Here is a 16453-nt window from a genome sequence, read left to right as displayed (position 1 = left end):
CCTCAAAAGGGATGCAGAAGTCCAAGTCATACTGTACAGAGAACAAAGACACACAATAACACTGGGGAAGGAATAACAATGAGCGCTGTGCTGCAGTGGTACAAGTGAGAACATGAACAAAGCCTTTAGCACAGAAGACGTTATTGTGTTTTAGATGCCTGGGATTATCCGCCGAGCTCACAGAGCAAGTTCAGTATATATCATTTGGCTAATTACCGTAGAACAGTCTAATTACAGTGGTGTAGGGATTTACTCAACCATCAAATCTGAGCATATAGAAAACCTACACACTCAGGGCAGTGGCTCTCAACCTGGGGGTCGCGACCCCTATGGGGGGTCACCAGACAATATTGGAGGCATATTTTCTATGTAGTTTGCGTGTGAAACATGTCCAGCGCAGGTCATGAGCACCAACGGTTGTTTCCTTGGCTTTGCAGCTTGAAAAGGTTGAAAACAACTGCTCGAGGGCAAACAGTGCTGATGAACTGGGATGTAGAAAGAGGTGGGGAGAGATCGTTTATGTCACCAGTACATTTCAGTTCTTCTGAAATAGTTTGTAACTTAGGACAACAATAGGGTAAATTGGAACCCTAGATTAAAACATGTACAGCCCATAGTGTAGGACAAATTTGGGGGGGGGGTTCAGAAAACTTGCTCAGGGGCTGCTCATTAACAGTCCACTCAGTCACTGCTCTTCCCTTGCCATTGTCACACAGCCCTCTCTGTTCCTTTCCCCGATCTGAAAATCACCCTGTCTCCCAGTTCTCTTACAGCTGTCACTTCTCTTCTGTCATCCTTTGTCAGCTCGCCTCCAACTCAAGCACGCTAAAATGTCTGGAAAGCGATACCCCCCAAAAAATGTGACAAACATATTTCAAATCGAAGGAGACATTTTATCTTGCAAGAACATCATTAAAAGCTTATGTCCATCAAAGTGACAGCTATTTCGCTGATTTATAAAGAGAGGAAGCATGGTAAATCTGGTTTATGATGACTACAAAAGGGAATGCAATCAAACTGTAATGAGGATGCGCACCTTGAAGGTCCACTGGAGATTTAAGCAGACATCTCGATTATATGTGAGTAATAGAAATGCTACATTTTACAAATAAAATTCAATATCAAAATTAAAAAGGGCAAGGAAACTTTTGAGTATATTTTTTAAAATACTGATTAGAAAGCAGGTTGCATAGAAATCCCCTCTTTAGTGAGGTCATTCGGAATTTAAATCTGGGTCTTAATATTAATAAATCATCTTATTTCTTTATTAAACTAGGCCAGCCACTACACATTGGGCTGCTCTACAGCTTCCCTGTAGAGTCTAGTCTTTCAGATAAGAGGTTGTGGGTTGAATCGCCAAACCAACCACAGCCTCTGTTTGTCTAATGTTAGTTCCTGATGATCCTACATATTGAGTCTCTTTCTCTCAGGAGCTCAAAATGCTTGCCAGATGCCATGCTTACAGTTCTAGGACCCCAAATCTCATATGTAAATGAGAGAATTCTGCCTGAGTGAAAAATGTGTACGTGACTCTGCTGTCTATACGGAGTCTCTGACAATACGGAGTTTAAAAATGTTAAAACTAAGTATTTTCATCCCCCTACATGTTCCAGCAATGTCTCAATGTGTAGAATGAGCCCAGACCTAACTCTGGCCCTTAAATGTGTAGCCAAGGAGGTTCTTTCTGTAGAATAAGCTACTTCTCACAACAATTCTGGGAGCTCAGTGAAATGCGGATTAGCTCAGAGTTAAGCTGCTGTTTTGTGCATCAAGGGAGTCTGCCGATGGATGTGGTTTCAGCACCTTGGAAAAGCTGGTCTTCGGAAAGTGACTTTGCCCGTCCAGGAACAATGCTGCTGAGCCAACACGCAGGACGGCTGTATCGACGACCACATAAAATGGCATGACATCAAGATGATCAGCAATGACAACATAAAGATGATTTGAACTTAAAGTGATATACATGTTTACACTTAGTATTGATCACATATATGCAAAGATAATCTGTAATAGTATGCTGTTTAACGTATTCTTGTTACTTACTTTGTTTTTCAACCGATTGTTTCTGGACAGCGTACATCGTAAGAGAAAGGCTTTATCGCCCTCTAGTGGCAGCTTCAATACCACAATATCGGTTTCTCGTGTGGCGTTTAGTAATGTAAAAACCAAATACAAAACAAAAAAACACATGGGTTTTTAAATTATGTATTTATTGTTGGTTTGTGATCATGATTGTCTTTGGGAGAAAAACAAGTACAAAATATCATGGAAAGCAGTGCTGCACAGGTTGTGAAAAATATAATACTGCATGTTTGTAAAACTTAAAAGTCCTTCATAGACCATTGGAGCATAGGTCCTTCATGGTAACTTAAGGCAGCGCTTACAAATAAGTCTTTTGTTCAACTGTAAACAAATGCTACAATAAACTTCATTACCATAAGTCAGAAAGTACCATTGGTTACAAAGATAATATTTATGACAAGATATTCTCTTTAGGCACAAGGGGCTTTGGAGACCCCCCTTTTTTGTTCATCTTATATAAACTGTTATGTACAATGTATTTTATTGCTAGTCCCCTGCTGGTGTTACGCATAACACCTTTACACCAACTGAACTAATGTGCCATGAAAACACACAAAAATAAGGCACAAATAGTCACTCCACTTTGACTTGTATCAAGTCTAAAATTACATTCTTCAAACAAGTGAAAACTTTGTACTTCTGAACAAAGTACCTGTGCTATAGTTTGTATTATTTCTTTTCTTTTCTTTCTTTTCCTTTTTTTACCCCTCAAAGAATGGAGTGTGTATTTTCCATTCAGTATACAGCATAATTGCAAGTGAGGAGACATTTCTGGATTGCATAATCCATATTAAGCAAAATAACAAGACAAAGGTCTTTGAGGAAATACACTGAGCATTTCAACACAGCGGCAGTGCTTTTGTCAAAATGACTTGAGAAATACCTTTGGGAATGCGTACAAGGCTCAACACTTAGAGGTTGAAGACCAAGAAAACATTGACTGTGGGGTTTTATGTGCTATTATTTTTTGCAGCAGAGGCACTTTGAGTAAAGTTCATCCTTACTTGAGGAAAAAATCAAATCATTTCCAAGGCAGATCTTGACAAGAAGAAAATGAATAGGGTAGGAAGAGGACACCTGTCTTTTCACCTTGGTATCGGAGGAAGAGGAGGAGCTCCCCGCTCCTTTTTGCCAGACCCTGTAATAAAGAAGACAGTAGTTAAAAATAAGCATCACCCATTTCTAACAGTATTCCCATTGTTTTTCTACTGAAAGAAAGAAAGAAAGAAAGAAAGAAAGAAAGAAAGAAAGAAAGAAAGAAAGAAAGAAAGAAAGAAAGAAAGAAAGAAAGAAAGAAAGAACCTATTTGACTTCCATTTTAGTAGGAGAACTATTTATAAACATGAGAATTGTCATTATAGTTAATCTGAATAAGTAATAGTGACAATTATTCAATAACTAAAAAGCTCCTATTTTTTCAGCATGAAAATAAAGGACACGTGGAAGCACAGTATGTGACTGACCCCTGGCTTCACTCTTTGCAATCTTGCTAGGATACGTCTTCTGAAAGGGCACATAAGGCTCAGGAGGAGGAAGGTCTGACACTGGGTGGAAAGTAAAACGGTACTCCCATTCATCTGAAAAAGATTTGAATCATTGTGTGTTAGTTAGATTTAAATGTGATTCAGAAAGATGGAATAATTATTCACTAAAATACCCTGTATCTGGTTGTGATGGGAGTTTTGAAATCCATTGCCCATAGGTGGTGGGGGCAGAGGGGCCCCTGACCCAGGCCTGTCTGGAGGAGGAGGTGGTCGACCACCAAAGCCGCTACGTGCCGGTTCTGGGCGTACTGCAGGGGACCTTAGACTGCCCGTGTTACGGCTGGATGGAGGAGGGGGTGGAAGAGGCCCTTTGAAAAAAAGAAAACGGTCTGTTATCGGTCTGTTCTAAAAGTAAACTATGCATTTGCCCCATAACATACAGTGTCAAACATCAAACTAAATCTGGACCAAGAGAGTGGTAGTTACCTGCTCGTACTGAAGACTGGTTCCGGCCCAGTGATGGTGGCCTCTCATTGGGAGGTGGTGGGAGGTGTCCTGGTCTGTGCGGAGGGGTTGTGGAGTGGCTGAGGAGAACAAAAAGATATGTAATTGTTCTGTAGTTGTCAGAACTCTTACGTATTCTTCGGGAGAGAACTTACTTGTTGAGAGAGGTGTTCCGCTGGGGAAGTCGTGGAGTGCTGTGGTCATCTCCCACAGGTGGGGTGGGTGGAAGGGGAGGGGGTCCCGGTCGACCCGGAGGCAGAGGTGGCGCTCCGCCTCCAGCAGGAGACCGAGACGATGGCGATGAGGAAATAGGAGATGGTTTGGAGTTGATAGAAGGGGGGGGAGGAGGGGGCACATCACGAGGCATAGCAGGACGACTTCCACCCATAGGCGCTGGTGGTGGAGGGGGTCTCTCATCAGGAAGAGGGGGCCTCCCGCCTGGAGCAAGGGGTAATGGTGGACGGGTCCCATTTGGCACTGGAGGAGGGGGGGCTGAGAGGCCTGAGCGTGATCCCATTGGAGGAGGCGGAAGAGGTCCATGCCTTCCTGGAGGAGGAGCAGGAGGAGTAGATCCAGAGGAGGAAGAGGGTCTTGGGCCTCCAGGAACTGAAGGCGGAGAGGGGCCCAGGCGAGAAGAAGGGCCCTGGTTGGGTCTTGGAGTGTTTGGGACTGGAGGAGGCCCACCAGGACTGTCATGCCTGGAGAAAGGCCGGCCTTTGGGGAGCTCAGGGGCATTATTTCTCAAACTAGAAGAAGCTCCGGTGAGTTTAGGTGGACCATTGGACCCTCCTCCCATTCCAAAAGGGACAGGACCGGAGGGACGTCCACCTGGGGGTAAGATGGATGCTCGACTAGGTGCAGAATCTAACAAAAGAAAATATAATTCATTACCTATCTAGTATACAATAAATGACTTAAATACTCAATTTACCGGTGGTGTCTCTGTTTCCGGCAGACCTCAGTTTTGGCATCCCTCCTGCAAAAAGGCCACCAAGTCCAGAAGGAGAACCGCCACCAAATCCCCCTCCACCACCGCCTCCACCACCGCCTCCCCCTGATCCTCCTCCACCTCCTCCAGCTTTAGGTTCTAAAGGGACATAACAGATATGTTTTTATTTACAATACACTGTATACAATTAAACTACATCTAACAAAAAGACCAAACTTACTGGAGTCGAACACAGGAGCGCTGCGATCATTGGTGACAGTTTTCTTCAATCTGGCACCTTTACCAATGTCTGATAAGAGAGCATTTCGTCCTTGTTGTTCAGAACGGTTGAGAGATGGCTTCTCTGTGTTTGCCTAAATTGCAGGAAAATATTCACATCACATGATGTCTATAGTGGCAGTTGGAATCACATGCGATATACAGATATATACTGTATCTATCTACTGACCAGAGTCAAGGTGGGAGGGGGAGGTGGCCCGGGGGGAGGAGGTGGAGGAGGTGGGGCCGGCATCTTGTTTTCTCCACGTCACTCTACTTGTACAGGCCAATGCAATCTGATGGACACATTGTATATAGTCAATATTCTGGATTTACATAGACCAAACACTGAGGGTAATAATGTCATAAAGGAATAGGGCATATCAACGACTTAGTCGGGTCAAAGCTCAAAGTGTTGTTTTGAGATTGATATTTTCACATTTACAAAGAAAACAAGACAGATCCCTTTTTATATCAAGTAACTCTTCTAAACATTCATAAGCAACCTTGAGGGGCCTCTCACTTCCTGTGCACAGCTGACAAACAGGAAGTCACCATGCAGCTCCAGTGCCGCAGTCATCCTGCTGGTGAGATGATACCTCTGCATCATCTGAGCTCAGTGTCTTATTGACCGCTACATGTGAGCGGCATTGGACTCCACCGGGCTCTCACTGTCGACCGCTTTGTTTTGAATCACTTCCTGAACTCAGCGGTTATTGTTTTCACACTTCAACCTTCCTTCCTCTTTGCAGCCTTCAGTTTATATGTGAATTTACCAGAACAAAAAACATTTAATTAGGGTTGTAAAACAAGCTATGCTAGTTCATTAATTGAACAAATTCTCATTGAAATCAAAGATCTCTTTGACAAGAGTGCCCTGGGCCATGTTCATAGCTGTACTATCCTGGACTACTGAAACTCTGTTCATAATTGGATATGTCATATTTCATTGTAAAACAAATCTCTCCTCTCATTCTGCTGTACGAAAAAATGTGAACTAGAAAAGACCATGCACATTTACACAAGTATTTTGTGAAGTTGAAATGGAAGGGAATAGAATCTTCTTTGTTTTTTGAGTTTTTTCTTGCCGTGTAGAAGAGTCTAAGGACAGGGGAGCCCCATGAGGCTCGTCACCACCTGCTGCCGACGCTTATTTGGACATTATGTTTGCCTGAATATTTCATTTTCCTGAACTTTACTTTGTCTTGTTTATTGTTTTGTTTCATTGCTTTAATGTTTGTGCAGTCCTGTGAGGCAACTCCGGTTGTGATATTGGGCTATACAAAACAACTGATTGATTTGAATGACCGATTGAGTAGGAAATAATTAATTCATTTAGTGCTGGGCAAAATGACTATAAAAATGGAATAGTGATCTCGAGCTGTCAAAAAATAAATAAATACATTTACCTAGAGTTAATTTTAAAAGTAGGGTTTTGTCTTTTGTATCAAAATCAACATTGAAGTTTTGAAGTTTTAACACTATAGTGATATGATCTCTAAACTATGATGGGGAAATTGTCACATCTGATTCAGTGGTTTTCCACTTCCATGAAGTTCTCAAATACAGACACTTTTAATTTCCACGTACAGTCAAATGAATTTTTGTGGCATATCGTCCACCCCTACTCTCGTTATTTGCATTGAAATGTGTTGTACTTCCATGACTGTCGTCCCTGAAGTTCATCTTGGTTTATCCATTTTATTGTCCTGTCTTTTGTTGCATGATGTCTATAAAGTCTCATCAATAAATAGAAGATGCAGCATCATGAATCCACCAACACTTTGAACTATATTATTAACTATATTATACACTTGTCTTCATTTGTCTCAGCCTGCACCTCACACAGGATCTATGAGTGCGGGTCTTTTGAAGGAACAGAAGAAGACCTTTACAACATGTGCCAAAATAGCTCCACACGTGTTTCACTTTAAAAAGTGCCTATAAAAAAGCTTTCATCCTTCCACTCAAGCTTCTGTGCTACACAACCTCATTAACTTCAGCTCATACAACACATTCCCCGAAGAGCTCAGTGACAACACAATTCTTACAGGCCATTCCAGTTCTATTGAATATGTAAGAAATGGTGCGAAACGAATTCTGTGAATGAAAAATCATAAAATGTCAAAAATTAATCACAGATATTAAATATATGCCACTCAAAAAATAAGGGAATTGAGGATGGTTTAACTCTCAACTACTTCATTTTATTGACCTTTTTCCCCCTTTTCTTTTTCCAGAACCACAGCAAAACATCTTTATCAAAAAATAGGTTACATTGATGATTGTTTGATTGGTCACAGCGAAGCGTGAACTTTCAGAAGCAGATGGTTGTAGTGCAGATACTCAGTGCATATGAATTGTGATGAAAACAAAATTGTGATGTAGGCCAAAGAAAATAGTGAAATGAATTTTCTGCCATATCGCCCAGCCCTATGTCAAGATCATGGCAAAACTTTACATCTGTATTATCTTATTATCTTGCTGTAGGGCACAATATATCGCTAATGTATTACTATTAAGTGATGCAATATTTACATCAGAAAAACAAGAGCAAGATGTCTGTGTAGGCTCTCAGTCGTACAGGAGTTGTCCGTCTTCAATGAAGGTTCTTGAGTCGTCCTCTGTACTCTGTAGTTGAAGTCGACACTTCAACTACAGAGTACAGAAGACGACTCAAGCACCTTCATTGAAGAAGAAGCCAATACATTTGCAAAAATTACAGCCTAACATAAAAATGAGTAGAAACTTAAAGCTGTGGTAAATGATTTACTTAATAACTTGCGCACTGTGGTGTGTGAAAATATAGCACATTCTCCTCCAGCGCGAACCAGGAAGTCAGAGGCTAAAGTTAGCACGGTGTTAGCATTGGCGGTCCACCCTGTTCACAGCTCAATTCTATTCGATGTGTGGAGGGTCTGTGAGGACTAAAGACTCCACTACATAGATGACTTTAGAGGGTAAAAGCAGGTATTACAGTTTTAAAAGTCCTCATATCTAATCTAGTTCAATTTTACAGACACACCGCTTATATGTTTTTTTTTAATTTCATGAAATGTACAGTGTTGAAATTTAAATGGTTTGGAAAAATATCGCAATAATTCTTCCAATATCATGCATACCTTGCAGCTGAAAACTTCAAACAAACAAACTGCCATAATAACAAACATTGAGTTAGGCCCCAGCAAATTTGTCTGTAGTGCTGAACTGTGCAGCTGAGTGGCTAAGCTAACATCCTGTGGTCACTTTCTTGCACCATCCACATTCATACTGCACCTCTACTATATAAGAGCACATGTGGTCTGCAGTTCTTTTAGACTTCACTCAGCAGGGTAAGTTTGACCGTCTTGCCTCTCGTCAAATAAACAATCAGTAAAATGCTTGATGATAGACAAATATTGTAGAACGGAAGTGTGCGTAAGGTAATTTCCACATCCGCATTTCCTGACATTTTGAGCAAACACAAAAAGTATACAATTCTCAGCATTCGCAAGTGTTCTCACGCTTACAAAATATTTAAATACCTCGGCATGCAAAGAGGTCATCCATGTCTTTATGAACTGAAGAGAATTTGTCAATTTCTTTTTTGTAGCTCTTTTAACCAACTTCCTGAAGGCAATTTTGCAATGCACTGTGACCCGTAATAACAACAGTACAGCAGGCGGGACCCATCATCAGATTCTTGTGTTTAGGTTCTAAGCCAATTGTACAGTGACAGTTTTTAAAAGAGCTCAAATATAATATAGCCACGCACCAGTCAACAGTTTTAGTCGACAAAGTGGGGACTGTGATGTATGACAAAGAGCATGTACTCACTCAGTCTGTGGCTGTGCCCATAGAAGGATGAGCAGGATGTGGACTAGGCAGCAGAAGAAGTACCTCAGCTCAGTCCTCATAAAAAGGCAGAAGGTGAAGAGCAGCCACATACATGAGCTGAGAACACAAAAAGCAGAAGACCCTCAGTCTTTAAACACTTCTGCTATTCTCTTTCCGCTGCCCACTACTGAATATCACGTATACAAGTCTCTGCTGAGCTACCATACAAACTTAATATGCAGCACACAACGCTTCCTTTTTTCAGTTCCTCAACTGACGGGGGCGGGGACTGTGGCACCCAAACTGCTGCGATTACCAAAGCTATGACTTAAGTCTCCAGTTATTTTTGTTGACTAATAAAGACCTAATAATAATGAAAAGAAGGAACTAAAACATCTGGACTTGGGGTAGCACGGTAGCGCAGCTTCACAGCGAGAAGGTCCCGAGTTTGATTCCCACCTGGACAAGGCCTTTCTGTGTGGAGTTTGCATTTTCTCCCCGTATCTGCGTAGGTTTCTTCCGGGTACTCCGGATTCCCCTACCACTAAAATATGTATAATAGGTTCCCCTCTGGGCCAGGACTCCACTGTAAGAGATTCTTGATCTCAGTGGGACTTTCCTGGTTAAATAAAAGGTAAAAGGTTGTCCATGTTGTAGAAGCTCCATGAAGCAGTGTAATATGATTGAATATGTGTGAAGTAAAATTGTTTTCACAATACATAATGCTAATTTTGTCCAAAGACCAAGACGGAATTAAAGTATGCTCTCAAAATCAACACACAGTTACAACCTTTTTTTGTGTAGAGTTTCTGGGCAGATACAGTGATCAATTTAAAGTGAATTGTCTCCGGGCCCCTGCTGTAGTACACATCCCCTGCCAGAACAGAGGGTTAGCATTGCGCGTTAGCAGCCACTTCCTGTACTCTCCATGTCACACTTCCTGCCTCACAACACAGTCAGCACTCAGTTCTCGCTCGCTTCGCCCTCCCTCTCCTCCACAGTCTCTCACTCTCTGTCTCCTCTTCTCCAGCTGTTTCTCTTTACCCTGACCCGTCTCCTCCAAGGGGAAAATTTGTCTGCACTGGTTCTGCAGTTATCCAGAAAATAGGACAATGTTCCCTATCAGCCAGGAAAAGATGCTCACACGTATTGAGGCAAATGGAAACTGCACATTACTAAATTTAGCCACATTATTACACAGTATTTTAACGTAAATCTGTATGTTTCCAGTAAATGAATGACTAAGAATAAAACACAAGTGTCTCTGCTTCCCTTTATGAAAACTACATTCAGAAACAGTTTGCCGCTTTATCGATTTAATATAGGCTACTCTGTTATTGACTGAGAAAGTCACCACAGGCATTTAGCCTATTTAACAATGTTAGGGTTCTCACTGGGTAAGTTAGCTGCTGTGGTTTAACGGAATGCAGAGTAAGGATTAGACATGATAAATGGAGAGAAAATGTTCCACTTTTGCTTCGGTTTGTTTGTCAACTGAAGTAATGAGATTTATGGTTTCCAGGAGAAGTAGAAACATTCATATTTTTCAGCAAAACATTACAAAAGGGCGGGTTAAAAACATCTTTCTCTGTCAGGTGGCCCTCCTCCAATACACAGGTCAGGTCAGGGGACTGTACCTTACTATTGCTAATGCCGTGTTGGAGTCAATTATTATAATTGTCTCAAAATTAATATTATGCCACCTTAGAGCCAAGTTGGGTAACCAAAAGTTCCACACTCCAATGTTTCTGACTCATTGCTGGTAATAGTTTTGTGTCTTGTGTATGGGAGGGAGTAGGGGGTTTTACTGTGTTTGTAATATTGTACAAACATAGTTTTTTCTGCGGTCAACCTTGTGCCGTATGAATTTTGCCTTGTTTTTTGTTATGGGTCATCCTTCACCCTGCCAGGGACTGCAGACTGTAAATTAGCCTCAGACAAATTATTTACTATTTATCTTAGAATTGTGTACGGTAATTATAAGAGAATAAAAGTGAAGTGAGTGAATAAAGTGAATAAAAAAGCCATTTTGTTTTCTGAAGCACATGCTTCTAGTTGTAAAAAGACCATGTCGTCACCCTATGTCTTCATCACATGAGCATTAGTGCCTTCAGGCAAGTCAGGCTATTTTCATCACAATTCACCAGCTCTTATGACTCATAAACATTACTGAAATTGTGAAATGCATGCTATGACAAAATAGCTGCCACAAAATATACATAGATAGCTCTATGTAAACATTATGTTGATTTTGCGACATAAATGGCAGCATTATGCCACACAGTGTGTCACGTGAGTTTTCACCATCCATTAGGCCATTACAGAGCAGGAAGTCACCAGACATGTGTTAAAAGAACCATCACGACCTATTAAAGCTAATTTTATCAGAAAAGAGGGTTTCAAATGCAAGTTGTTTAGTTGCACTGTGCTCCAATGAGGCTTAAGGAATTCCAAGAACTCAAACCTAAACTAAAACTAGTTTAGTGACACTGCACTGTTATTATAAGAATGCCCCTGAAGGCATCACTTGTAGTCGGCCTACAGTGTCTCTGTGACAAAAAAAACAGGATCTGACATAACCATAATTAATAATGCTGCCGATATAAATCCAACAATGAGTGAATCTGCACAATCAAAAGCAATTGTGACAGGCAGCTACTGTATCCAGATGTGCTCATGGTAAGAGGCAGGAATAAAAAATGAAAAAGATAAAGTTCAGGCACTCTTCATTTGCAAAAACATAGCAAAAAGCATATTCACTGAACCCGGGTAGGCTTGAAATAAACCGTAATAGGCCCAATGTAATACCTAAACCACAGTCATCAGAGCAGGCAAAAGCTGAAGTGCAAAAATCCTAAACAACTCAGGAAATGTCAACTATTTTTTTGGTTTGTTTTTTTAAGTAAGGACAGGAAAAAGAGAGTTGGCAGAAATCCAAATCAAAGCTAAAAGCAGTACCAGAAGCAGTGAACGTATGTAAGATGCGAGATTGAAATACACCAGTGATACAAACTAAATGTCCTTTTTAACCGTTTTGAGTTATCTACATGACGGCAGCTTCATCAGTCAAATGGCATTCAGTCAAACAGGTTGTGAAAAGATAAGCGTTTCAGTTCCAGCGCACAGAATGTGGTGCATGTTGTCCAGATGTGCTGACTGAGAGAATGTTCTCAGAAATGTTTAGACGTGTCCTCACGAGGGGTCCCCGTAGTGGATGGATGGCTTACAGTTTATTGCTGCAATTTACATTTTCGTAACACATAGATGGCACTGTCATAAACACGGCGGAATAGGTCATGTGATCCAATTCATTTGACCATAATTAGTGAAAGAACAAACCCTGGCATTTGTCCAAAGCCTTCGCCACAGCTCCACTGCATCACATTTGCAACCATAGAAAGATATCCTTTGACGACATGCATCTGACTGCCAGGCCATTACCGCAACAACAACCATCCACTATAAGAGATTGACAACTTCTTCCCAGATGTTAACGCTTTCTTGCTGTGTTCCCGTCATAGGCCGTTTTGCGCAACCCAAAAAAAAAAAAAAAAGCAGCAAAACAAACTCTGAAAATGCGATAAAAGTGCGTAAAGCTCACCTCGCTGCACATGAAGCTTCCGACCGCGGATAATAATGATGAAACGATCGTCAGGATACAGTGGTTAGCGTGGAGGACTTCAGTGCAGCCAATCGTAAAAAGTCTCCGCAGAGCCCAGAGTCAGAGCAGTGGCAGGGGGGCGGGTCACAAAGCGGACTCACCCCGAGGAGAGCGTCACATCCCGGGGGCAGTGCCAAGAGCAGAGCCGGTGTTTCCATCTCCCAATGAGGAGTGTCCACTGGCTGCACTTTATGGCAAAAAACGGTTCTGGAATTAAACCTCCATGCATAGCTATTTGACTGTGTTATTGTTGTGATAAATAGAGCATCCCACTTAGGCTACATGTTAAGTAAACATATGTAATTTGCCTGTACAATGTGAGAGTGCGTGCTGTTCAAAGAATATCTCTGTTGATGTAACTTACTTTACCCAAAGCTGTGGCCTGGGCTTAAGGCAGCTGCCAGTATCTCTTATCCGGGACCGGGGTATTAGCAGCAGTGATGCAATGTTTCCAGATGTGGAACAAGTCATAAACAGCAGCCAGAATGAAAATAGTAAACACAATATTATTAAGGACTGTTTATTCTTCATCCTTCAAAGTTGCATGCTATACTTTTTTTTTTTTCTCTTAGAAGCCACACTTAAATAGTATGCCATATAATCCCACATACTACCTGTAGCCTAGAAGTGGGTGATAAGTTCTTAGAAGGCAAAGGGTTCACTAAACGCATCGGAATCATAGACCAGAATGATCCCCCTCTGTGTTTTCTTTTTTTATCGGAATGAATCATGGGACCTTCTTGCAGTCCTTGGTACTTACAGTGGTACTTACAATAGTACTTATGGTGGTAATTACAGTGGTAATTCTATGTACTTATTGTGGTACTTAAAGGATACTGTAGTGAGAATTACAAGTTATGTACTTCTAGATACAGTGGTAACTCTTAGTAATGAAGGTTGTACTTCTTGTTTTCCCTAATGCTATTTTATGTTGTTTTATAGTCCCACAATCCTAGAAATTATGTCTGTATGCAGAAGTACCACATTTACTACTTATGAATTGCTGCTGTAGTATTCTTGACTTACCAATAAGTACCGTAGATGTATCACTGAAACTACTAGAAACTATCATTTAAAGTACCAAAGTACATAGAAGTATGACCTTCATTACTAAGAGTTACCACTGTATCTCTTAGTAATGAGAGATACAGTGGCAGTGTCTCACTAACCCCTAACCCTAATGACTAGTAATTATGACTTTTAGTACCACAATAATAATCTAGTAATTATCACTGTAAGTACCACTGTCATTACTAGTAATTACCACTATAAGTACCATGGACTTACCGGCCCGTAATGTAAAGTGTTACCGAAAACGGTAATGAAATAGCTGATTGTAGACAACAATGGTTTACAAAAGAACTTCACGTTATAGGACACGTTTCCGTGAATAAGGGAATGTTTTATTCAATAAACAATTTTGCATTTCATTACAAAAATGGAATAAAAACATTTAATTAAAATTTGAAACTCTGCAGACAGTGCTATCCTTCGCTGTTTTAATGCCGACTGTGACAGCATTATGTCAGAGCATTCACCAATGGGCTCACTGTCAACTCAAACAGAGATTCACCAGACAAGTCATTCAAGCAGACCCAGTTCTACAGGGGTGCAAAAGGGTGCATTGCCTCTTTTCCAAAGGTATGCACCCTTGCACCCTCAATTTCGGTTGGATCATGATGTATTTTCATGTGAATAATCTCTATTTGCTCCCTTTTTGAACTCTTGATGACCCCTCAGTCAGTTTGTTCTGGAGCCGGCGCTGCATTCATGTATTAATCTAACTTCTCACATGTTTCGTGTGGTCAGGCACTGGTTAACAACTTCCAGTAGCGACGAGTTCTCCAGGGCTGCAGCCACCCTTTCTTTGTCTGCCAGTTGTTTATTCACTGAATTAAAAAGAAAAACAGTATAACTTTTCCCGTTCAATATGATAAATGCTTAGAAATAAGAAATGCAGGACTTTTTATTCTACCTGCATCCTCTGAGGCATGAGTTCCAGGTGTAATGTGAACGTCAATCTAAATAGAAAACGTAGAAAAGAATTACTAATTACATTTATGAAATATACACATTTTGTTGATGCTATTTTTGGAGTAACACATACTTTGAACCTGTCTGGGAGGGAGCGCAGCAGCTTCACTTTAATGGACAGTCCAATGAGGGTTGCCATACTGCAATGAGGGATTGTGGGAGTGAACTCAATCCCTACAGTGCTCTCTGCATCATCCACCTGAGAGAGAGAGAGAGAGATCAGATCTTCTGAATCAGCACTGTTGTTAGCTAGGGTCATCCTGTTCTTAGAGACCTTTAAGAAATGTTCTACAAATATATAACAGCAATATACAACAGCTGATTACTTGAATATAGTCTACACAGTTATGTCTGTTCTTTTAACTCAGTTTAATAAACAGCATAGATTTCATGTATAGTAAAAGCCACACAATCACACCGTGTTTATTCATACTTTTTAAACGTAGCTCTCGAACAGGATGCTCTTGAAGTTGTGACCCCTGGTTTAAAGGACTTACAAAGTTTAATCATTTACAAAGACTTACTTTTACTCGCACTTGCTCCACCACATTGAGCTCCTCTAGGGACAGAGGGTGTTCTGGGTCATTGATAGATCTGATCAAATGTAATGTTTGCATTAAAGAAACAACTTGGTTAAAATCCAATGACAATATTAAAGAAACTGGCTATTTGCTGACTGCATTCAGACAACAAAGTGTTTAAGCATTATCGTGTGGCATTTGACAAAGCAAAACAAAGCACGTGTAACTAGCAGTTGGAAACTAAGCAAGCTGTGGCGATGTTGGTCAAACACAAGGATATCAAATATTTCTCTGTCGTCTATCGGGTCGTGGACATCTTCATCCGCCTCAGATCCCGTCAGTAGTCGCTCTCCAGACCGCTGAAAAATGACAGGATTCGCGTTTTCCAAACGACTTGACATGTTCGCTATTTTAGATCCTGATACGCAGTTGAAACACAAATTTCATAACAAGCCCACTTCCTGTAGATACTACTTCGTCTAACCAGCGTCTCGCAGTTTTCAAGCATCGACTCAGTACCGCCCCCTAGTGATAAACTGCGACTACGTTTCTTTTTATTAACAGTGTATCTGCCACTGTTGAATGAATAATGAACACATAGTGTACGCAGGCTGCAGGACAATTTGTGTTTTAATATGCGTGTAGCCTGCAGATACTTTCAATCCATTTGACCAGGGCCGGTAATCTTCCTCCCATGTCAAAGTCAACCAAACTTTTGATCAAATAGGATTTCGGCTTTAAAGTATGTTTATTATTATTATTTTAAATATATTTATATGGCTTTTTTAACAAGTCAGCAAAATAAGAAATAAGTTCATGCGGAGTTGGCAATATGTTTGAAGTCTTCCCTCTTGTTGTTTCCAGTTTTGACAGCAGATGGCACAAGCAGCACATCCCAGTCAACTAACATCTACAAGCAAGTTCAAATTTGTGACAACGTTTGTTTGTTTGTTTGTGGTTGTTGTGTATTGTGTGTTTTTTCCCTGGACCATAAAATGGTTGTATTTCTGAATAGGGGAGACCGGGGAGGTTTGTCAGACACAGAGGAGTGAGATCAGATGTAACAACACAACTTCCACCTTTCAGGAATCAGACAGAGAAGAAATAATGGTCATATCAATGTTTAGCTAATTTCTTCCTGAGC

The 16453-nt window shown here is 40.9% G+C and overlaps 2 protein-coding genes across 5 annotated transcripts in view; both read right to left on the bottom strand.

Moving 5' to 3' along the window:
- Nucleotides 1–2197: 2197 nt before the first annotated feature.
- Nucleotides 2198–16453, bottom strand: part of wipf1b (WAS/WASL interacting protein family, member 1b) — a 170815-nt gene continuing 156559 nt past the window's right edge. Inside the window, exons 1-10 of one of the 4 annotated variants that reach the window (XM_079560292.1) lie at nt 12695–12845; nt 9094–9210; nt 5468–5573; nt 5240–5372; nt 5002–5157; nt 4226–4934; nt 4053–4150; nt 3740–3934; nt 3546–3659; nt 2198–3220 (exon numbers count right to left, since the gene is read on the bottom strand). In XM_079560292.1, the coding sequence (XP_079416418.1) occupies nt 3168–3220; nt 3546–3659; nt 3740–3934; nt 4053–4150; nt 4226–4934; nt 5002–5157; nt 5240–5372; nt 5468–5530 (1521 nt within the window). In that variant the 5' untranslated portion in view covers nt 5531–5573; nt 9094–9210; nt 12695–12845 and the 3' untranslated portion in view covers nt 2198–3167. Of the gene's footprint in view, nt 3221–3545; nt 3660–3739; nt 3935–4052; nt 4151–4225; nt 4935–5001; nt 5158–5239; nt 5373–5467; nt 5574–9093; nt 9350–12694; nt 12846–16453 lie in introns of those variants that run through there. The other 3 variants (XM_079560294.1, XM_079560295.1, XM_079560293.1) reach the window with 3 other exon arrangements.
- On the bottom strand, nt 14136–15794 carry ciao2b (cytosolic iron-sulfur assembly component 2B). Its single transcript, XM_079560300.1, has 5 exons — nt 15580–15794; nt 15313–15382; nt 14862–14987; nt 14730–14775; nt 14136–14643 (listed from the first exon to the last, which is right to left on the bottom strand). Exons 1-5 carry the CDS (start codon nt 15708–15710, stop codon nt 14543–14545), a joined length of 474 nt encoding a protein of 157 aa, XP_079416426.1. The 5' UTR covers nt 15711–15794; the 3' UTR covers nt 14136–14542.

The sequence above is a fragment of the Gobius niger genome (assembly GCF_951799975.1).
Source record: "Gobius niger genome assembly, chromosome: 7".
Classification (NCBI taxonomy): domain Eukaryota; kingdom Metazoa; phylum Chordata; class Actinopteri; order Gobiiformes; family Gobiidae; genus Gobius; species Gobius niger.
Note: the sequence above shows the minus strand (reverse complement) of the source record. Positions and strands in the feature narration are given on the sequence as shown.